This window comes from Anabrus simplex, chromosome 5, assembly GCF_040414725.1.
Source record: "Anabrus simplex isolate iqAnaSimp1 chromosome 5, ASM4041472v1, whole genome shotgun sequence".
In the NCBI taxonomy this organism is placed as follows: domain Eukaryota; kingdom Metazoa; phylum Arthropoda; class Insecta; order Orthoptera; family Tettigoniidae; genus Anabrus; species Anabrus simplex.
The window spans coordinates 241,440,547-241,465,876 of NC_090269.1; the positions used below are offsets into that span (position 1 = coordinate 241,440,547).

The 25,330-nt window shown below is 38.2% G+C and overlaps 1 protein-coding gene across 6 annotated transcripts in view; it reads right to left on the reverse strand.

Moving 5' to 3' along the window:
* Positions 1 to 9,749, reverse strand: part of LOC136873942 (transcription activator GAGA) — a 200,828-nt gene extending 191,079 nt beyond the window's left edge. For 5 of the 6 annotated variants that reach the window (XM_067147315.2, XM_067147317.2, XM_067147314.2 and 2 more), the window contains exon 1: positions 9,614 to 9,749. In XM_067147315.2, coding sequence (XP_067003416.2) covers positions 9,614 to 9,619 — 6 coding nt within the window. In that variant the 5' untranslated portion in view covers positions 9,620 to 9,749. The other variant, XM_067147313.2, reaches the window with a different exon arrangement.
* Between the last annotated feature and the right edge of the window lie 15,581 nt (positions 9,750 to 25,330).

Below are 25,330 nucleotides of genomic sequence, written 5' to 3' on the forward strand. Positions count from 1 at the left end.
CCAAACAGCGTAGAAACTAGTTCCAAGTGTAAATATATGTTGTAAATAAACTATAACATTTTTGTATTGAAAAGGTGGACCCTTTTAAGTTTCCTATCTTCCATTCTCAGTTCAATACGGACAAAAATGAAATTCTTAGATTTAAATTGTGCTCCATCTCTCGGATTTTGGCGGGTAAAGATTTCAGCAGAAGAAGAACTTCCATCCAGTGATTCAGTGTACTTCAAGTATGTTCCAATAGCATCCGTAGACATTGAAAGGAGCTTTTCAAAATACAAAAACATGCTGGTCGACAATCATAGTTCTTTTTTCTGTGAGAATCTACGAATGATCACAGTGATCTACTGAATTGCAGAGTGAGATAAGCCTGTATAGCCTGTCATGTATATTAAGTGCACATTCTTCTTATAACCTCTAATCTGATAAAGAATTCGAGTACCTAATGACGAAATTCTCTCTTTTTTGTTCTTCAGATGTTGCAGCCTTAAAGTTTCACATACCATGAAGTGTTATTTTCCAGCTTACTGAAACTCAAAGTTTGGTACGTAGTAAACAATTCAAGGAACTGTCACAAGACCAAAAGAATGAACCTTTCCTTAGCTAAAAAACAACAAAAATTCTGTTTCCAGCACCATCACAATTCAACATTATTTTTTTCATTTCTTCCCAGGTAGCGTTCCATCATCCTTAAGCATCATTTTTTGAAAATATGAATATTCTAATATGGTATTTTCACATCATATTAACATACATACATACATTATCAGTATAGACTGTTATGCCTTTCAGCATTCAGTCTGCAAGCCTCTGAGAATTTACTAAACGTCGCCACAATCCTCGATTTGCAACTAGTGTTGTGGCCTCATTTAGTTCTATACCTCTTATCTTTAAATCGTTAGAAATCGAGTCTAACCATTGTCGTCTTGGTCTCCCTCTACTTCTCTTACCCTCAATAACAGAGTCCATTATTCTCCTAGGTAACCTATCCTCCTCCATTTGCCTCACATGACACCACCACCGAAGCCGGTTTATGCGTACAGCTTCATCCATACAGTTCATTCCTAAATTAGCCTTTATCTCCTCATTCCGAGTACCCTCCTGCCATTGTTCCCAACTGTTTGTACCAACAATCATTCTCGCTACTTTCATGTCTGTTACTTCTAACTTATGAATAAGATATCCTGAGTCCACCCAGCTTTCGCTCCCGTAAAGCAAAGTTGGTCTGAAAACAGACCGATGTAAAGATAGTTTCGTCTGGGAGCTGACTTCCTTCTTACAGAATACTGCTGATCGCAACTGCGAGCTCACTGCATTAGCTTTACTACACCTTGATTCAATCTCACTTACTATATATTACCATCCTGGGAGAACACACAACTTAAATACTTGAAATTATCGACCTGTTCTAGCTTTGTATCAGCAATCTGACATTCGATTCTGTTGAATTTCTTACCTACTGACATCAATTTAGTCTTCAAGAGGCTAATTTTCATACCATACTCATTGCACCTATTTTCAAGTTCCAAGATATTAGACTGCAGGCTTTCGGCACAGTCTGCCATTAAGACCAAGTCGTCAGCATAGGCCAAACTGCTTACTACATTTCCACCTAACTGAATCCCTCCCTGCCATTTTATACCTTTCAGCAGATGATCCATGTAAACTATAAACACCAAAGGTGAAAGATTACAGCCTTGTCTAACTCCTGTAAGTACCCTGAACCAAGAACTCATTCTACCATCAATTCTCACTGAAGCCCAATTGTCAACATAAATGCCTTTGATTGGTTTTAATAATCTACCTTTAATTCCATAGTCCTCCAATATGGCGAACATCTTTTCCCTCGGTACCCTGTCATATGCTTTCTCTAGATCTACGAAACATAAACACAACTGCCTATTCCTCTTGTAGCATTTTTCAATTACCTGCCGCATACTGAAAATCTGATCCTGACAGCCTCTCTGTGGTCTGAAACCACACTGGTTTTCATCCAACTTCCTCTCAACGACTGATCGCACCCTCCCTTCCAGGATGCCAGTGAATACTTTGCCTGGTATACTAATCAATGAGATACCTCGATAGCTGTTGCAATCCTTCCTGTTCCCTTGCTTATGGATAGGTGCAATTACTCCTTTTGTCCAATCTGAAGGTACCTTACCAACACTCCACGCTAATTTTACTACTCTATGAAGCCATTTCATCCCTGCCTTCCCACTGTACTTCACCATTTCAGGTCTAATTTTATCTATTCCTGCTGCCTTATGACAATGGAGTTTATTTACTATCCTTTCCACTTCCTCAAGCATAATTTCACCAACATCATTTTCCCCCTCCCCATGAGCTTGGCTGTTTGCAACACCAACATTATGATTTCCTTTTACATTGAGAAGATGTTCAAAATATTCCCTCCACCTCTCCAGTCATTCCCTGGGATCTATTATGAGTTCAGCTGAATTACTCAAAACACTGTTCATTTCCTTTTTCCCTCCCTTCCTAAGATTCTTTATTACTGTCCAGAAAGGTTTCCCTGCTGCTTGACCTAGCCTTTCCAGGTTATTACCAAAATCTTCCCATGACTCCTTTTTGGATTCAACAACTATTTGTTTCGCTGTTTCTTTCATCTACGTACCAATCCCTGTCTGCCTCGGACCTTGTTTGGAGCAATTTCTGATAAGCCTTCTTTTTACGTTTACAGGCTGCTCTCACTTCATCATTACACCAAGATGTTCGCCTTTTTCCCATCTTTACACACAGTTGTTCCTAGACATTCCCTTGCTGTTTCTATTACAGCATCCCTGTATGCCACCCATTCACTTTCTATATCCTGAACCTGCTTACTGTCTACTGTTCGAAACTTCTCACTAATCATATCCAAGTACTTCTGTCTAATTTCCTCGTCCTGGAGACTTTCTACCCTTATTCGTTTGCAGACAGATTTCACTTTCTCTACCCTAGGCCTAGAGATACTTAGTTCACTACAGATCAGATAGTGGTCTGTATCATCGAAAAATCCGCGAAAAACTCGTACATTCCTAACAGATTTCCTGAATTCAAAGTCTGTTAAGATATAGTCTATTATGGATCTGGTACCCCTAGCCTCCCATGTGTAGCGGTGAATAGCCTTATGCTTGAAGAATGTATTCGTAACTGCTAAACCCATACTAGCACAGAAGTCCAGCAAACGCTTCCCATTCCCATTAGCTTCCATATCTTCTCCACATTTACCAATCACCCTTTCGTATCCTTCAGTTCTATTCTCAACTCTCGCATTGAAATCGCCCATTAGCACTATTCTATCCTTGCTGTTGACCCTGACCACAATGTCACTCAATGCTTCATAAAACTTGTCAACTTCATCCTCATCTGCACCCTCACATGGTGAATACACGGACACAATTCTTGTCCTAATTCCTCCCAATGACAAATCTACCCACATCATTCGCTCATTTACGTGCCTAACAGAAACTATGTTGCATGCAATGGTATTCCTGATAAAGAGCCCTACCCCAGACTCTGCCCTTCCCTTTCTAACACCTGTCAAGTACACTTTATGATCTCCTATCTCTTCTTCATTATCTCCCCTTACCCGAATATCACTTACTCCTAGCACATCCAGATGCATCCTCTTTGCTGACTCATCCAGTTCTACCTTCTTTCTTCCATAAGCCCCATTAATATTGACAGCTCCCCATCGAATTCCATTTCGTTCGCCAAGTTGTTTCCAAGGAGTCCCTCGCCTGTCAAATGGGAGTGGGACTCCATTACTGAGCTCGGTAAATTCATGAAGCAGGATGCTGCCCTACTTGCACATAGTCCAAGTGAGGATCTCTCCTCTAACGGGTTATGGACCACCGATGAATTGTATAGTCCTAGCCGCCTGAGCACAAAGAGGGCCACGACTCAGAATATGTCCGAGATGTCCACTCCCATTCCATAGCAACTGGTATCCCGACTCTCAGGACCACTTACTAGGCCACTCAGCCGTTGCCCATGGTTCACGAACTAGGACGTGACTACAGTAACCCACAAACATGAACCATCATATTAAACAACATAATATTCTAATTAAACACAAATAATTAACATTTTACTGTGTCGGTATAGCAATGCCATGAGACCGTGAGAAAAGTTGGAATTATTCAAACGTTCTATTGCACAAACAAAATTTTAAGACACAAGAACTAAAATAAAAGATATAATAAACAACAAATGGCATGCTTCATCCAATCGAGATAGAGGAGGAGACTAAGGCCAAAGAAGTAATAAAATTTACATATGATAACAATGACATTTACAATAAGATACAAAAGTTAAAAACTAGAAAAGCGACTGGAATTGATCAGATTTCTGGGGATATACTAAAGACAACGGGTTGGGATATAGTACCATATCTGAAGTACTTATTTGATTTTTGTTTGGTTGGAGGAGCTATACCAGATGAATGGAGAGTTGCTATTGTAGCCCCTGTGTATAAAGGAAAGGGTGATAGACATAAAGCTGAAAATTACAGGCCAGTAAGTTTGACATGCATTGTATGTAAGCTTAGGGAAGGCATTCTTTCTGATTATATTAGACATGTTTGTGAAATTAATAACTGGTTCGATAGAAGGCAGTTCGGTTTTAGGAAAGGTTATTCCACTGAAGCTCAACTTGTAGGATTCCAGCAAGATATCTCGGATTCTGGAGGTCAAATGGACTGTATCGCGATTGACCTGTCTAAAGTATTTGATAGGGTGGATCATGGGAGACTACTGGAAAAAATGAGTGCAATTGGACTAGACAAAAGAGTGACCAAATAGGTTGCTATATTTCTAGAAAATAGATCTCAGAGAATTAGAGTAGGTGAAGCTTTATCTGACCCTGTAATAATTAAGAGGGGAATTCCTCAAGGTAGTATTATCAGACCTTTATGTTTTCTTATATATATATAAATGATATATGTAAAGGAGTGGAATTGGAGGTAAGGCTTTTTGCAGATGATGTTATTCTCTATAGAGCGATAAATAAGTTACAAGATTGTGAGCAACTGCAACGTGACCTCGAAAATGTTGTGAGATGGACAGCAGGCAATGGTATGTTGATAAATGGTGTTAAAAGTCAGGTTGTGAGTTTAAAAAATAGGAAATGTCCTCTCAGTTTTAATTACTGCGTTGATGGGGTGAAAGTTCCTTTTGGGGATCACTGTAGGTATCTGGGTGTTAATATACAGAAAGATCTTCATTGGGGTAATCACATAAATGGGATTGTAAATAAAGGGTACAGATCTCTGCACATGGTTATGAGGGTGTTTAGGGGTTGTAGTAAGGATGTAAAGGAGAGGGCATGTAAGTCTCTGGTAAGACGCCAACTAGAGTATGGTTCCAGTGTATGGGACCCTCACCAGGATTACCTGATTCAAGAACTGGAAAAAATCCAAAGAAAAGCAGCTCGATTTGTTCTGGGTGATTTCCGACAAAAGAGTAGCGTTACAAAAATGTTGCAAAGTTTGGATTGGGAAGAATTGAGAGAAAGAAGAAGAGCTGCTCGACTAAGTGGTATGTTACATGTGATAAACCTCATTTTAGGTCCGTATTGAAAATTTTTACAGTTCAACAATAATAAAGGTGTTTTAATTTGTTCCACCTATTCAATACTTATATTTTCACTTATAGTGGTTACATAAATAGATTCTTAGTTACATGGGACATGTTTCGCCCTCAATTAAGGGCATCTTCAGCCTAAACATAATCATCAACAATACAATTAAATTAAAAGTGGAAGTTAAAAGTTTAGTCAATTATTAAAATTCGGAACATAAAAATGTGAAAAGTGATACAATATATAAAGATGCTAATGGAAAACTGTCTTATCATTAAACCATAATCTTGTCGGAGACTAAAACTTCTTCTATTAAAATTCTAATTAAAAACAGTTCATATAAAATATTAGTGGAAAACCAAAGTGGTAATAATATAAAGCCAACGACATGAGGGCGTGAACACAAGCATAAACTTGATTGTCATGAATACAATCTTTCCAAGGTCGCTGATGAAATTCGTCAGCAAGTAAGACAGAAGCATCTGTTGAAAAATTGTAAGTGGCCCTTAGCACCGGTAGGTAATAAAAATGGCTAGCCAACAGACGGGCAGCAACCAACACAACATCGAAGACAGGAAGAGGAAACTCACCAGAGAAAGAAGCTACGTCAAACACTGCCATGTCCCCCACCTTCTGTCCGATGCAACATGTGCGGCCGCATTTTTTATGCAATTGGTCTGATAAGCCATCAGCGCAACTTCATCGTGTGGACTAAGGATTACGGAACTGCAGGTGAGAAACGAAAAGTCGAATACGAGTATAGGCCGACAACGACGAATGTGCTCCAATGACCACAAAATTTATGTTTTATTCAGATTCATCATACGAACTATGATAAGAGTGGAGGTGATGGTGATTATTGTTTTCAGAGGATGTACAACTAGGCAGCCATCCTCTATATAATATAAATCAGAGAGAAAAAATGGAAGGGGTCCGACACTTCAAAAAATGAACATATCGGTCTAAGAAAGACAAGGACCACGAAGGGAATGAAAAGGAAAGACTTTCTAGGCTTCCATATGCAATACTATCAGTGGCAGAAAAAAACAACAGTCAAGAATTGACCAATGGAGATCGTAAAGAAATGACTGGGAGATTATGGTAAGAGTCATTGTTCAATTAGAGTTTTAAAATTCTTCAAGCGCTGCTCTCAGGATGGGGGCTGGACAAAACATAAAAGTCTTACTTTTTCCATATTCGTTGTATGCATAACATAAATATTTTGACTCAAACATGTTTAAATTTTAATTTCAATATGTATAGTTTCAGATTACATTTCTTTCACACCTTTCACTGGAATATTAAATACGGGGCAACTTGGCCGTGCTAAATGCAGAAAATAATTTTTACTTGAAATGCAGTAGGGCGGAACAAGTTGGCCGCGCGGCGTGCAGCTGTGAGCCTGCATCCAGGAGATAGTGAGTTCGAACCCCACTGTCGGCAGCCTGAAGATGGTTTTCCGTGGTTCACCATTTTCACACCAGGCAAATGCTGGGGCTGTACATTAATTAAGGCCACGGTCACTTCCTTCCCAATCCTAGCCCTTTCCTATCCCAGTGTGAAAACCACTTTGAGGAGTTTTAATTTCAATGTTAGTCTGCAAATAATCTTACTCACAACGCGTACACTACTTAACCTAGAATTCCGTATACAACGCAGAATTTCTTGGCGAAGCACGGGTACATCAGCTAGTTAATAATAAAGGTGTGTGATCTCCAGAGAGGCATAGTGCAGGTCTTTCAAGTTGACGCTTACAGGCGACTTGGGCATCCATGAAGGTGGGGCACTACCTATGATGAATTCTATTTTTGAAAATGGCCAAAATATCCATCAGAATTAACCATTAAAGGTTATAACCCTCGCCAGGATAAGTAACATAATAATCACGGCTGACGGTGGTGGAAGTAGACTCTGCCATTGGTAAGATTATGCCAATGAAACGTCGCTCCCATAATTCCAAAATAGCGAGAAGTTATGACCAACTTAAGCGGTATAAAAAGACCTAAACGATGAGGCACTGTTACCGACAAAGTAATCATCGTTGTAGTCTGGAGGAAAAATGGAAAGAATAAGCATATAAAATGAATAAGAATAATAACATCTCGCTGTCTTGAATTATGGAAGTGACGTTTCATACGGTAAATCTTCAGCCAATGGCAGAATCCATTCGTGCCACCGCCAGCCACGATTAAATAAGAACACCAAAGACAAATAACGTGTTTAAATAGTTGAGAGGTAGTGATGCAATAATTACGCATCTCACCACTGCAATGCATACATTGTGCCACTTATGATTTAATATGAATAAGATAGAGAGAGGCCTAAAGCCGCTTCATGGCACTAACCTGGGGGCTTACGTCACCAGACCCCCTTTGCTTGACCACAGACCAATGGTTTTGTCACTAGCCCGACATAACATATCCAGACCAATGATTTTGTCACTAGCTGGACCTAACATATCCAAACCAATGGCTTTGTCACTAGCCAGACCTAACCTATCCAGACCAATGGTTTGGTCACTAGCCGGACTTAAAATATCCAGACCGATGGTTTTGTCACTAGCCAGACATAACATATTACATATCCAGACTAATGGTTTTGTCACTAGCCAGACCTAACATATCCAGTCAAATGATTTTCTGACTAGCCAGGCCTCTGAAAAGTGACACTAATGGTCCAGGGTAGACTAATGCTGACAAATTATTTCATACACATACATAAACAAAATTTAACGAACAGAAAAGGGAAGGAAGATTCATATCAAAACTTAGCATACCTTATTGGAGAGCATCTAAAGAATAATTTGTTCCCTCGAAAATCAGTACTTATGATATAGCAACCTCCGTACGGAATAACATCCATGTTTAACAATACCTTGTTGATTAGCACAGCAACGGAGAATTTATTTATGACCGTAGCAACTAACCACGAACAAATTAAACAGCCCAACCAAAGTTGGTACTAGGAAGTAATTACGTCACATCAGTTGGAACCAGTCGCCAAAAAGTGACTTACAACCCCACATTAAACAAAGTCTGCCCTAACAAAAGGCCAGCATGCTAACCATGTAGCCAGACAGTAAGTCATTCATTTTAATGAAGTAAATCGCTTTCTTTGGAAAATCTGAAATGTTCCAGGGGTTTTTTCCTTGTCAGTGTATAAAAATGACAATAGTTGTAGAAGCATCGGAGTCGAGATTCAGCCAACATAATAAGAAAAGGTTCCCTACATATCGTAAGGGTCCATAAAAGAACTATAACAATATTTAGATCAATACTTGGCCGATGACCTTAGATGTCAGGCCCCTTTAAACAACAAGCATCATCATCATCATAGATCAATACTATCATAGCTCAGAATACTAGTTTTGATATTTTGATATTATTGTATTCTGAAAAACGACTCTGGGAAGACGCTTCTCCGCTTCTCATAAATGTTCCACTACAGACCACAACTAATCTAATAAAAAAATAAAGAGATCAAACCACACGAATATCACATCTATATCAATATTTTCCTAACAGTGGCCCGGCTAATGAAGGGTCACCAATAATGCAAGTAAAAGATTGCAGGAAAAGGGTCGAGTTAACAGTTAAAGGGGGCATATCTTTAGCAGCAGGTAAATAATACACGCTAGTCAGATAATTCAAGATAAATCCAGGGAAATGTACGTCTTGCCGAAAGACTTAAAGTAAACAGTAGGTACTGACAGTCTGACTCATATTTTAATAAACAATTATTTTATTAGCACACAAAAGGTTGTTACATGCGTTCTCATTAAGAAGTAACTCAACAACTTCACTAAACTGAAGAGTACAAACCTTAACCAACGATATGTGACGAACAAGTATGGCTTTCCCTTCTTAAAATACAAGATTCTCAAAGTATCCTAATAATTTTCCAGTGTTAAATTAAAGATTTAAAAGAGAATAATCAAGATATAATTCGCATAACAACAACGATTCATTAAATTCACGCCTCCAATATTTGTTACTAAAAATTGAAAACAAAGTGATAAATGAATGTTGATGAGTACCAGCATAGCCAACTGAATTCACAAAAATATCAAATTCTTCATTTAGCAGAAGCAAAGGCTCCCTGTGCGAGTGGCGAACTGATAGGTGGACCGGCACAAGTATGTATAATACTTGACAGTTGTAAGTCATGTTGGCACCACTACAAAAATGAAAAGAAGAACATCACCCGTCAATCAGAAACACAAATCTACTACTTTTTATTCACGTTAATTCATATTTAATTACGTATAGTGTTTATAATCTTTCATTTTTTACACAAATATGAGCATGTTAAAAATGTTATAAGGTTTCAGCGAGCCACACAATAAATACGAACTATTTTCAGTTGATTGTTCTTGGCTATATGAGTAGTATAGTAGTGCCATCTATAACTAACTTCACTTTCGTATTGAAGTGTTGCCGTTTGTCCGTCACCGCTAGCACGTGGTCACGTGTGATTCGCGCGTTTATGAAAGTTTTGTTTTCATTGTGATATAGTTGCGAAATATTATTTTAACGAATGCAGTGCGATGTTTCGGAAACAACATAGTTATGAAGAGCGAAGTGATAATTCTTTGCGCCGTGGAGTGTCCCTTAATTGTCAGGCATTAGAATTAGTGGGGAGAACTTGTGAGTTATACCAAATACAGTAGAGACAATACGCGACACTTAGGGATTTAGCATTGCTAAAATGGAAGACAATTCGACGGTGGCGCTCCTAGTGACTTGACCTGAAAAAATCGCGCTAAATTCAAATATCAATGGAAATGGATAAATAAATTACGTCTAGAAAGAAAGTGTTTTTGAGATATTAACTTCGAAGTTGCTAAAGCAATTTTGGATAAATTAATGAAGAATTATTTAAAAGGTTATTATTCAAAGACTGAAATTAGGCATATAAACAAGAAGTGAAATAGACTGCTGTGAAATGGCTTGATCTTTCATTTATGCATTACTTTTTTAGCTTTAGCACTCCTGCCTGAACTCTTGCGGTTGGATTTATTTTTTTCTCATTTAAAAACATTGTATCATCACATTAAGACACTGGTCAATAAAAATATCGGCACATTCCTTACACATGATGTACCGGTAACGGCGGTACAGGCTAAGTCCCCGTTATGAAAATCTTAAACTTACGTGTTATGCTCCGGAACGCTTACGAAGAACTGACCGGGCAGCGAGCAACAGCTGCGCGCGTGTGACGTAGTGAGCGGGTGACGTCACAGCCTGCCTCGCTGCACTACACAGTCTGGATTGATGCAGAATGTTCTACAAGTTTCGGATCAAATATAAATACGTGCTGCTTCGCTCAGCAGATCAGTGTCTGAGTGTGAGTGTGTTGCAGCATGTTATAGTGAGCAGCAGTGCGCTGCAGAATGTGATACCAGTTTGTGGCCGGAATTTCTATAAGCACACTAGACTGTCGTATTCGCGCAGTCAGTTCGCGGGTGCGGTAACCGAACGTGAAGCCGCTGCTAAGTTTCAAGTTCGTGGACTTTAATGTAGTCATGCTGAATGTGGACTTATTCAGATTTCCTTATATTGTGACAACCTTTTACTCCGATAGGACGTGAGGTGAATTGTGTATCGTCTGGACATTATTTATTGACTGTTACTCTATACGAGTGTCCAAGACCCGCAAACATCTTCGAGTGTTCGAAATTGAAATTTGATGGACTTAAAACTGATTGCTCCTTGCCGAGGACTCGATACTTTAAGTTATAAACTGTATTTAATCCAAATTTAAATTACCAATCCGTAAATTGTGTCGACATTTTTGAACTGTGCAGGTGTGAACAGCGCATCTCTATTTTAATGAACAGTGCATTTCTACTCTAATGAACAGTGTATTTCAATTCTGGGCACATTTAGTTTATGAACAGTCAAACCAAGGACTGTCAGTACACAGTTAATTTCGTCTTTTGGTTTCAACACGTGAACGAGTTTGATTCACGAGCGGAACGTCTTTATTTCATTTAAATTGAACAGTGCTTCAATGAACTAAGTAATGTGACATTACTTCACGTTGTAATAGGTGCAACGAACTTTAAATAACTTTAAACTGGACAATCAGTTCCGAGTGGACTTTACTTTGTGAATGTTTCTTTCACTTGACATGTGATAAAGTTAAGTGACATTTCACCGAGACATTTTGTGTTTGGACTTGTCTAAAGCATTTATAAACACTCTATCATCTGTGCAGAAGCAGCCGTTGCACTAACTCGCCCCAGAGCTGAACGATGTTCATTTATGTTCACCATTTACAAGGACTACCTCGACGCCATGGATCTTCAAAGCACCGAATAGATCTTCTAGAACTTCCATCGGGGGACGAATGGTGGTTCGTTGCTATGGAATGTGGAGCTGCCGGAATCCAAGGACATCGCCAGCCATAGGTCAAGGAACGTTTTCGACTGTATACGCTGTACAGAGGTGATATTAATTTCAATCTTTTAATAAACTCTGAAAACAAAGTTTTTAGGATTTCTTTTAAACAAAACCCTCTCCCTCTGTATGCACTTCAGCGACTGGTACACGCCCTGCGTCTCATCTCTACCGAAGTACCAAATTTACTGTTACAATATGGTGCAATGAATTAACATTTAATAGCTGGACAATTTTCCTCTTAACATGAAGCCTACTAACAGAAAGATATTCCTTACACATATGATGCAATGAATTAACATTTAATAATAATAATGTTATTTGTTTTACGTCCCACGAACTACTCTTTTACGGTTTTCGGAGACGCCGAGGTGCCGGAATTTAGTCCCGCAGGAGTTCTTTTACGTGCCAATAAATCTACTAACACGAGGCTGACGTATTTGAGCACATTCAAATACCACCGGACTGAGCCAGGATAGAACCTGCCAAGTTGGGGTCAGAAGGTCAGCGCCTTAACCGTCTGAGCCACTCAGCCCGGCGAATTAACATTTAATAGCTGGACAATTTTCCTCTTAACATGAAGCCTACTAACAGAAAGATAATATATAAAATCCCTGCTTTAATCTGAGAAGAGGGATAAAAGGAAAGAAAAGTATGAAAATGTCGATAGTGATGCTTTGAGGAATATTTACGTACAATTAGAGTAAAAATGTAACATAGCCTTGGCTGTATAGTCGAGGATTTTTAAAGTCTGGAAATGATCTGAACAGATCTTACAATTCTTATATAAACGTAACGTCCCGTCTTTCTTGTACAACTTATCCAAATCACTTCTGCGACATTTCAAAACCCACCGATCATACCTACAACAACACATCGGTATTGAAGGTTAACTGCTGCACTATACAATAAAATATGCGTATTATATTTTAAGCCAGTTAAAATAAGGGTCGAGCAGGTCAGAAGATTTTGAAGTACTATAAAAATCTCTGTCACTGGAAGTATATATATGCAAACACAATATTACTTACATTTTATGTCACGAGGGAACCTGAAGAACGACCGCGCATTCTTCTCTACTTCATAGTTACTGCAGCCAAACACAGCACATACCTTTCCCTCATGTTGAGAGGAGATATCAAGGAATGACACACGCTACTATTTAATTATGTCAACTCACTGAAAACGCATAAATAACACCAAAAACCTCACACAAAAATACACGTGCTCTTATGACAGAATCAGTAGGTCTCAGGTCTACTCACTAGAGACAATTCCAATAGCTGTCCCTCGATATCTCGCTCAGTGTCGCGTATTGCCTCTACTGTATTTGGTTATACGTACGCCGTATAGTCGTGTCTCTCTTACTGCAGATCATGTTGTGGAACGCACTAGTCAAACATTAGGGCTTTCAAAGCGTACTGTTATTCAGACAGATGTTTGCCTCCAAGAACAGAAGAATAAAGAGACTGGAGAACATAGCAGTAGCGGAAACAGAGCTGATAGTAGGGACTTATTTCACAGCACTCCGGGAAAGAAACGAATTAAGCTATCTCCTGTAACATGAATGAATTATTTTCAGGCTGATGCAATACGAAGACACGAGTACGATTATTACAGCTCAAAGTCCCTTCTGTCATTGTTATGGACAATGCATCTTACCACTCCGTAATAATGGACAAGACCCCTACTTCGAAAGCCCGTAGCGGAATGGCTGCAGTAAAGAAATATCTCAGTGTATATGTGTATGACTAAATTAGTCGATGAGGTAGCGAAGGAACAAGGGCACGAGGTTAATAGGCTGCTGCCGTACCACTGTCACTGTCACTTAAACCTCATTGAGTTGGTACGGTATGGGGCATGCGCGCCCATACCCGGGGGCAAGGTGGGACGCCACCCCCCCCCCCTCGTAGCTCTCAGGGAAAGGAAAAAATCTAATATAGTCAGCTGTTTTTCTTTCTATAAAACGGTTTAAAAATCGGTATTACGTAGAAATGATAGGGGATACCGTGCGTGGTATTCTACCGTAGAATACCAGTCGACATTCATCTTCCAAAATATTAAAAATACTACATAACCCCAGGTCTAGCCCCCCCCCCCAACAAAATATCCTATGGGCGCCCATGGTATGGGGTGAAGTAAAACATTACGTACGTACTAATAACAAGACCTTCACAATTACAAAGGGGAAGGACAGTTCCGGGAGAGTATTGCTCGAATGGATGCGGCTTTGTGAATGAAGGAAGTTAGGCATGTCCCAACATTCATTAACTCGGCAATGGCAATACATGGTATCATCAGTGACTGTCAGGAGTTGATGATCTGCCTAGCCGATGATGACAATGACAAGGAAGGAAGGCGCCGGTAGTGATGGCAGAGATCTGGAGGGTATCGAGCCTCTACCTTTGTGAGTCAGGTATGAAAATAAGGTTTCTGAATTTTCGTAAATTTTATGATTTATTTTGAAACCTTTTATAATCATTATAAAATATCAAAGCCATTTTGACAGTGCTGATATAATTATTTTATTATTATTATTGATATATACAGTGTGTGCTGATACGACTGTATATATCAATAATAATAATAAAATAATTTGAAACCTTTTGTGTTAGCACCGGTGTACATTATTCTAACATTTATTGGTGTATTTAAAGTGAGATTTTTGTCGGCGATTTATTCTGTATTTTCTAATATCGCGATAATAAGAACTTCGTAGTATATTTATGCGTATCATTTTGTGTGATGAGTAATCGGTGAGTTGAAAGCTCGATTTTTGTCGGCGGATTACATTTGTATTGTGTATCATCGCGATAACATTTAAAAAATTCTACCCATGATCTTAAAAACTCACCCTTCGTGCACAGTTGTGGCAGCAACATCGCTTCGTGCGCCATTGCAGTGTGACCAACATTGTGCGCAGTTGTCATGTGCAACCTTACACCAGCCCACCTATAAGTTAGTGGGATTCACCACGGCCGACTGGATCCCTCGCTGCGCTCCTTATAGCGACCTTGACAATTGCTTGTGAAGCCCAGCATAAAGCTGTAATTGGAAAGTTTCACCGTAATGCCGCTGGAGCGCTGGCCTCCTACCCAAGGGCGCCCGTACTCAGGGGTAACGTGGGGACGTGGCCCCCCCTCTAACTCTCAGGGAAAGGCAAAAATCTAGTGTAGTCACGTGTTTTCCCTTCAAGAAAATTATGTAAAAGTCAGTAGTACCGTCCCCCACCAACAGGCAGGGGATATCGTGGGTTATTCTACCGCAGAAAACAAATCACCATTTATCTTCCAAAATATTAAAATTACTACTATCCCCAGGTCTGCCCCCCCCCCCCTTAGAAACTGTCATATGGGCGTCCATGCTCATACCCACTGTCAGGAATCTGTAGACCGTAAATTGCCGCATTACTAGTTTTACTTATATGGTTTTGCTTTCGTAAATGTTGGCAATGTGTTCGCAAAGAGGTGCTTGTTGGCTTGATATTGAGAGCTGTTAGTTATGCGCTAGTGACTTAATCGTTTAATTGTGTATTGTAGTAATTCTATTTTTTAAAATTGTGTTTTCTCATCTTGGAATTTGTGACATTCTTGTGCACCTTTTCGTACTTCGAGCAGAAATTTTATGCAGACAGGAAAAAAGTGATTCCTCGCTGTAACTTCGTCCTAAACAAGAATTTTAATTTTAGCGCTAATTCGTTCTTTTAATGACGTGGTGATTTGCTTTTCTTTAACTGTGTTTGGAAATATTCGAATATGTATTGATATGTGCCTATTTTGTATTCCCAACAGGAAAAAAGACAAAGGGACAATATCCTTTCACGAATTCCCTGTAGACCAGGACAAAACTACAGAGTGGATACAAGCACTTAGAACTCTCATCATAGTTTTCCGTTTCTATTTCGGGTATTTACTTTTCTTTCTTCCTTCCTTTCTTACTCTGTTTACTCCTCCAGCGTTGAATTTTCTCTCGGACTCAGTGAGGGATCCCACCTCTACCACCTCAAGGGTAGTGTCCAGGAGCGTGAGACTGCGGGTCGAGGGATACAACTGGGAAGGATGACCAGTAACTCGCCCAGGCGGCCGCAACTGCTATGCTGAACACGGGTCTTGTGTTGGTGATATGAAGATTGGAAGGCATAGACAAGGAAGAGGGAAGGAAGCGGCCGTGGATTTAAGTTAGATACCATACCGTCATTTGTTTGGAGGTGAAGTGGGGAACTATGGAAAATCACTTCGATGATGTCTGATGTGGGAATTGGTACCCCCTCTACTCAGTTGACCCCGTTCCAGCCATCGTACCAATTTTGAAATTTCTTGGCAAGGCCAGGAATCGAACGCGGGCCTCCGGGAGTGGCAGCTAATCAGGTATTTTTACACATTAATTTTCTTTCATAGAATAATTCTTTAGCGGTATTGTATTTGTCATATGACAGCATTATCCAAGATAATCTGAACTTTAAGATTTAAACATTGACAAGTAAGAATCACTTCTGCTATGACGGTAAGGCCAACGTATGAAGTGTTACCTGAGCAATGACCAGTGTACCGCTTCATTGCCCTGGTCATGAGAAAAAACGAGGTATTACAGCATCTATATTCGCCATGCACAGTAGTAAGATTAGAGAGATCATATAGTTGAGCATTATATCTGAAGAATGTACGGACATATAGAATTAAATAGGCCGTGATTTCGTAATGATAAAATACGGACGCATAAAAATCAAAGAAACCATAAATATGTCGAAAAGAATGCGAATTTGGCGAATCAAATCAGCCATGGTCACGAAGTTAGACATACAGACCATGTAGGATCCATGCATGATAAAAAAGTAGAAGGTTTTAAATTGTTAAAATAGCTAGTGAAAAAAATTACACTGAGCATCGGAACGAGATTTTTCCACGAAATAGAAGTCGTCGCGTGAAGAAGGAAGTTGTCTACAGAGCTAGAGCTGAAAAATTTGTACATCAAGTGATGTTGAAGATTACGCCGATATCCAACTCAATATCGAAGCAAATAAGCAAGAGAAATTAAGAAAGGAGAAGATTAAATATTTGATCGGTAGCCGAAGCTCGAACTGAAAGTTGACGAGAGACGTTAAATGAAATAAAGACATCGCATATACAGAATATATTGACGAAAAACGAAGAACTAACTAGATTATCCCTTTAAAGTTTATTACTAAGAGCTAACGTTGAATTTCAGGTAGAATAACCTGTTATAGAACTATAATTTAGATAGTGAATAATATATTTGGAAGATTATGTTTATGATACCAATGACGATGTTGGACATGTTTATGTCGCATGTAATCAACGGCCTCAACATGGATAACTAAATCGGACATGGGACTGTCAACCGACGGAAGCCGCTCAGCTGATTCTACTAGCCGTATCTGGATGCTACTGCTTATCTATGACGCAGCAGATGCCTGAAGCCAGCCAGCAGACCGTGGATGACCGCATCGAAATCTAGCCCAGTCCAGTAACATCGGCAGATGAAAGCTAAGTCCAAGATATGTTATTTATTTACAGTAATTATTAATGTTAGATGTAGTGCATAGATATTAGCAATAAAATTGTTGTGTGAAGGTTGTTACTTATGTCTTCGAGATATAATTCCAATTGGCACTATCTTCGCAAAGAGATTATTGCAATTGATTTGTAACTATGGAAGTAGGTAATCTTCAATTATGTAAATCAGTGTCATTACGTAGGAATGCTAATAGTTAAATATGGCGAGATTTAAGGTGATGTTTCGACGATTATCAAAGAAAAGCGACGTACCGTACTTAATATGATATAATCCACCTGTAATGCAGAAAGAAGATAGTTGTTTTATAAGTTATTAAGACTTCGTTATCGCTACACTACGACTACATGTGAGTAAATGTGAACTTATTCTGTTCGTACATGTATTTCTTTTTAGAATAATATAATTATGTGTATTATGATTGAAATTTAACCCATAAATGCAACGTTGTAGTTTGATAATGAAATGTTGAGATGATATGCCGCGTAGGAAGAAGTTAATGTTATTTATATGGGAAAATAAGGACATGAACGACGTGTTGATGGGATTATATGCATAAATATTCGTTGGGATATATTTGTGGTTAGGAATGACGCGATGTTATAATGTTTACGATTGGAATATGGAGATAGATATACTTATGACTTATTGATAGTAATTACGATGTGATACTAAACTTTAATATTATTTGACGTGTGCGGCATGAATTTAAATAGCAATATTAGACCCTTTTGGGTTAATTATATATTCATACAATGAAAAGCATCACAGAATTCGTAGATTGGTAACCATAAACAGTCTTCAGAATAAAATCTCCGAAAAATAAATAATTAAGGGTAAACTTGATGTCTTCTTGGAGTATATCAAAAGTGGTAATGAGTTTTGCTTGGTATTTTGTTGACGAGACCATATTTTGACGGGGAGGGGCGTCTTCTTAATTTAAATCTCTGCCATAAGTAAATAAAATAGTGTCACCAACTATATTCCTAAGAAATATATGATATAATAATCGGACATAGATGCGATCGTGAATCACGATAGATATAATTCCTGATAGAAAAATGATAATAGCTTGTTATTAGACGATACCTACATTTAATTTTAGGATGTAACATGGTCATATATATCAAATGACATGATGAAACTGATTGTTTTTATTTATCGAAATATATTTAAAATAGCCGATAAGAGCTATAGCATTTGGAACGTCGCTTACACTGCTGACGTTACAATTTTTTAATATAATCAAAGAAAGATTATTGACAATTACATTATGAATTTGGTATAAAGGAAAATAAGCATTTTTTAAATTTTCAAGAGCTTAGGGTCTTTAAATAAGCACATTTTTCTTTTATTTCCTAAAGCTTAGGGACTTTCACTTTAACCGATGTCAATTTACTTATTTATGAATTTATTTACATTTCAACTTTTGAGATACTTCACTTTCAATGAATATCCAAGAAGATTGTTATCTAATGTGACTGATATTTACGTCTTATGAAGTTTTGCAAATTTTCTTTCTTCTTATGATGCCGATAACGTAATTATTTAGCAGGAAGACTGACTTGAGTCCAATCATAAACAATTTTGATTTATATTTCGGAAAAGGAAAGACGATTGATGTTAATGAATGTTATTTTTATATAATAGTTCATGATCATGAATAAATCAGGGATTTATACATTTAAGTTAGTATTATTGCATTTATTTACATAATTATAGGAGTTAAGTTTACATTGAACTTCGACGAAAATATTTCTTGAATGATTGGATTTGGACGATGACTTTACACTGATATTTACGAATGAATGATTGCTGGTAGATAATACGAAAAGACATGCGGGTTTCCCAGTTGACCTCACGTTAAAAATACACTTTACTGATGCATGTTAATTATCCCTGAGTGGTGTCGTGTGACAATTCGGAAAGTATTTCGACGGTTATAGTGAAACGTGGAATGGAGATTTCTGCGTTAGTCGAAACTTACTTCGCATAGACAGTTATTTATTCTCAGGTTCGTGGAAACAAATATATCTACCGACACTTAGCATCATTTTCTTTAATGCATTGAGCCATTCAATTGATCCGAAGACGAGATATAGTCGGAGGAGGGGAGGCAGCCGGAGCATATGTTTGGTCGCCCGACATGGTGCAAAAAATGATTTACCCGAAGGATGGTGCATTAAAAATGGCGCCCAACAGTGGAGCAAAACTGGGGATATCCAACGTGGCGCGCATTAAAATGGTGCCACAACGTTTAGGCAAAAACTGAGGATACCCAGGGGCGTAATGACAAGATAGATGTTGGGTACATTAAATTGATGCCCAGCAGTAAAGCAGGATAGAGGAAGCCTAGCCCAAACATTGAATTGGCATTCACCGTTGGGATATGACTGAGGATACTTCGCATGGGAGTGTTTAAAAGAAAATAATAAGGAAGGATATCTAAGAAAAATAATAATCAGCACTGAGGCAAAGAAGGAGTGATTATTTGAGACTGGATACTTATAGAAGAAGCCAAATAGAGCAGAAGTTGAGAGTTAGGCAGGAAGTTATACGGCTATGAAAGAAAAGCGGAAGAAATGGATGATAATAATAATACTGAAATAAATTGCAATCATAATTTAAATAATTAATAGTTTAAGATAATTTATAATGTTGATATCAATCGTTATACCGTAATATGTTTTTTCTTTGCTAGGGGCTTTACGTCGCACCGACACAGATAGGTCTTATGGCGACGATGGGATAGGAAAGGCCTAGGAGTTGGAAGGAAGCGGCCGTGGCCTTAATTAAGGTACAGCCCCAGCATTTGCCTGGTGTGAAAATGGGAAACCACGGAAAACCATCTTCAGGGCTGCCGATAGTGGGATTCGAACCTACTATCTCCCGGATGCAAGTTCACAGCCGCGCGCCTCTACGCGCACGGCCAACTCGCCCGGTACCGTAATATGTTAAGATAAGAAGTTAATAGGTTGATAATTTTTAAAATATAAAAAAATGCTTATTTTCAGTTTCTTAAACGACTGGGATAGTGGAATGGCTGGTTGGCGGGAGAAGTCAGATTGACAGTCCCATATTGATTGAAAAGTTGATATAATTTCTGTGATTCTAAGTCATAAACAATTACAGAAATTGAAACCTTAAGGAAGTTCGATAATAATGTGTTAAGATGACCAGTTTAAATCAGCTCCGTTCGCAATTTGAGGAATATCAGGAGCAGGGAGAGAAACTGCAGGAAAAGGATGAGATAAATAGAATAGAGGATGTAGAAAAGACAATCAATCAATCAATCAATCAATCAATACTGATCTGCATTTAGGGCAGTCGCCCAGGTGGCAGATTCCCTATCTGTTGCTTTCCTACCCTTTTCCGAAATGATTTCAAAGAAATTGGAAATTTATTGAACATCTCCCTTGATAAGTTATTCCAATCCCTAACTCCCCTTCCTATAAATGAATATTTGCCCCAGTTTGTCGTCTTGAATTCCAACTTTATCTTCATATCGTGATCTTTCCTACTTTTATAAACGCCATTCAAACCTATTCGTCTACTAATGTCATTCCACGCCATCTCTCCGCTGACAGCTCGGAACATACCACTTAGTCGAGCAGCTCTTCTTCTTTCTCTCAATTCTTCCCAACCCAAACATTGCAACATTTTTGTAACGCTACTCTTTTGTCGGAAATCACCCAGAACAAATCGAGCTGCTTTTCATTGAATTTTTTCCAGTTCTTGAATCAGGTAATCCTGGTGAGGGTCCCATACACTGGAACCATACTCTAGTTGGGGTCTTACCAGAGACTTACCAGAGACAAAAGGAGAGCAGGAAGAGAGATTTAAGAAGAAGGATGAGCAGATAAATAAGATTACCGAAGAGTTAGACAAGACGAAGGAAGAACAGAAGGGAATAGAAGAAATATTGAAAGAAAGGAAGAAACAAGAAAAATACCAGAAAAACAAGAAGAAACTTATCGAAACCAGATGGAAGAAATGAGAAAAATGAAAGAAAAACAAGAAGAGTACCAGAAAAAACGAGAAAATTATCGAAACCAGATGGAGGAGATGAGTGGAGAAGAGATGATTAGAGCAAGAATTGGTAAAATTGAAGAAGTTTCCCAGATGAAAACCGAGTTGAACGAACTTCGAACTGAAATGATGGAGAAAATGGAAGATAGAAATAAAGAAATCCATAATGAAATAAATAAAATTAGAGGTTAATTAGCAGAAAGTAAATATTATATCCAAGAATTGAAAGAGGATGAAATCAAGAAATTAACGGATAATATGGAATCGATGAGAATAGATTCCCAAGAAAAATGGAATCAATATGATGAGAAGTTGAAAGATATAAATGAGAATGTATTAACAGCAAACAAAAGGTTGGGAGATTATTTTATCCTAGCACGTGACCATATTGGAGATGAGATGAAAATTATAAATGACGAGATGAAAAAAACAAATATGAAACGGAAAAGAGGATAATTAGAACAGAGCAAGGAATAGAGGAAGAAATTCAGAGCATGAAAGGTGAAATTAGACGACAAAGTTGGAAATGTCAATACAATTGAATGAGCAGAGAATGGTAGACATACGTATAAACGACAGAGAGGGAACACCGACAATATCTGGTGAAACCGACCAAAGTAATAAGGACGTAATGGTAGGAAACAACGGAAATGGAAGCCCAGATATCATAAACATTATAAAGACTTATGATGACAGACCCAAACACTTCAGTAACACCGCAGCCATGTCACCGAAGAGATTCTTGCGAGAGATGGTGGAATACTTTAAAGAGAATAAGATACCTGATGAAAAGAAATTAAGGGTAGTCGAGAAGCACTTGGATGCAAATCCAAACTTGTGGTACCAAGCCTTTAAATATACTTTTCACGACTACGAGGAATTCAAGATCGCATTTTTGAAACGTTTCTGGAATCCCGTAATTCAGCAAAACCTTAGGCTGGAATTATACTCGAAAATATATTCTTCAACGGGACAGACCAGATATAGTGCCTAATTTTCGTATCAATTTCAGATTCCAGGACCTCGATTCTACACCTAGCGAATTAGAAGCAATAAAGACAATACAGAGGCATTTCCCTCCGGAAACATTACTGGCAGCCGCAAATATAACTTCGGCAATTGAAATTGGGAGCATATTGAGACAGCTAGACATGACATCGAGTCATAGAACAACAAAAATCAACAGGAGCACGAATAATCAGGAAATAAACTGGGAAGATACTCAGAGAAAATCACCTGAGAGGAGAGGTAATGATAGAAATCCCAGGAAAAGAGAATATAGCGACGATGAAGGAAGGATGAATGAGCAAATCCGATGCAAATGCAGACAAAATGGTTACGATGCCGGAAGGCAGAATGAAAATGGAAGATTTTTGCCTTATCATCGACCACCCAGCCAATATAGAAATGGAAGAGATAGAGGAAGTTATAGGCGAAGACCGATGTATCGAGGAGCACCAGTGGATAGATAAAACAATAGGAAGAATAGAAACCGGCAGTATATTTAAGAGTTAAGGAAAGAGACCAAAGAGAAGAAAAGATGGGAAGAATCGATCAAAGACCAAGATATAAACGGAGATATAGAAGGAGCCGAGAGTTTAGAGCTTCAAGTATATAAAAGAATATAGAGAGAGGAGCAGAAATTGAATCCGGAAGCCCAAACATATCAATTGTACTCCCGAAGTAAAAAACTCCAATTTCAGTTTAGAAATCGGGAAAGGTTATATTTCGGATGAATTGTGTAGCAAAATTAAAAGTTGGTATATATTGCAAATTGAATCCTGGGATATTGATCCAAATGATTTATTGGACAAACCGCAGAGAAAGAGCAAAAATAAAATGCACTTACCTATCATCACCACACGGATAAATGGCCTAAAGACACATTGTCTAATTGATTCTGGAGTAAGCATAAGCGTAATATCAGGAGCATTATTTGATGAAATTAATCAGAAGGGAAGATTGCCCATAATGCCAGTCGCGCAGACAAAAATAAGAGGGATTATACCGGATAAATCAGTCGAATGTAAGATACAAACCTACTTAAATATAAGGATTGGCAGGTTAATATTTGAACACCCATTTATGGTTATGTATAAAATAAGATATAATGTGATCCTTGGAATAGATTTCATGATAATTACAGAAATGACCATAGATCTGAAGAATCAGGAAATAAGATTCCAAATTAATGAGGATAGTGGGAAGGTAACGAAAGAATTAAATTAGATGAAAGGCGGAAAATATGGAACATATGAAATTTGAAGGATTTGAAACACAAAAGCAAATGGGAGAGAATACATCACTAAGCGAGAAAGAGGAAATGGAAGGAATCATGCATAGCTTAGAGAGGATTTTGATGGTTGATGATAAGGAAGAACCAGATGTTTGGAAAAAAATCGCAGAAACAAAGTTAGGTGCAGAAATTGCATACGATCATAGAAAAAATATTCAGAAATATTTAAAGATAAACCGGTACAAATACCAAATTATTGTAAACGATTGGACACCATACAGAGGAAAGCTATACGACATATTTCCAGGAAGTGAAGAAGATTATTCAAGAGATGATGGTATAATTATTAAAACAAGCACGCCATATCTGAATCCGATCGTTATAGTAAGGAGAAGTAACGGGAAGTTAAGTGTGTGTCTCGATACCAGATAATTAAACGAAAAATTAATACCGGAATACGACCAAGTTTCAAAGATCAAGGAAATAATAAAGAAATTCAAGGGCATGAGACATTTTACGAGTTTAGACTTTATATCCTCATTTCACCACATACTATTGGAAGAGAAGTCAAGACTTTTAACAGGGTTCATGTTTAACAACCAGACCTACGCACACTGCAGGTTGCCGTTCGGGTTAAAGAACAGTTGTGCGGTATTAATAAGAGCGTTAGATAGAAATTTATTACCTGAAGTGAAAGAGTATGTGGCATGTTACGTAGCTGACCTGGTCTTTGCAACTGAGAGATTCGACGACCATTGTATCAAACTTAATGAATTACTAGAGAATTTGGTAAATATAGGTTCAAAATTAATTTATCTAAGTCAAAATTCTGTCAAGATCAAATATTATTTGTCGGACACGTAATTGACGGAGATGGAGTGAAACCTAATCCAGTGAAAATTCAAGCGATTTGCGAATTTCCTCGCCCGATGCGAATAAAGCAGGTCAGACAGTTTCTGGGGATGACTCAGTTCTTCGCAAACCATTGTAAAGTATACACGGAAATAGCAACGCCATTACAGGATTTATTGAAATCAAATAACAAATGGAAATTGAATAATCAAACAGAGGAAGCATTTATTGCGATGAAAAAGTTACTAGCGAATAGCGTGAAGTTGAGATATCCAGACTATACCCGAGAGTTTATAAAACAGACAGATGCATCTGATATAGTCATAGGTGCGTATTTATAGTAAGAAAAAACAGGCAATGGTGATAGTCGAATTTATTTAGCATTTGCAAGCCGAATGTTGCGTAATCATGACCTAATTATACGACTGAGCAGGAACTGTTAGCAATTATTTATGCCCTGCAACAGTGGAAAAAGATCATATACGATATTTCCAGTCACAATCCGGAATGATCATAAGGCTTTAGAATTCGGTCTTAAGGCAGCAATCTTAAGTGAAAGAATTACACGGTGGATTCTATTTGCTCAACAATTTAATATTAGAACACTGTAATGGAAAGGATAATATCTTTGCTAACGCGTTAAGTAGAAATCCTGTGGCAAGAGAAGAAACTGTATATCAAATAAACTAATAAAGCAGGATGA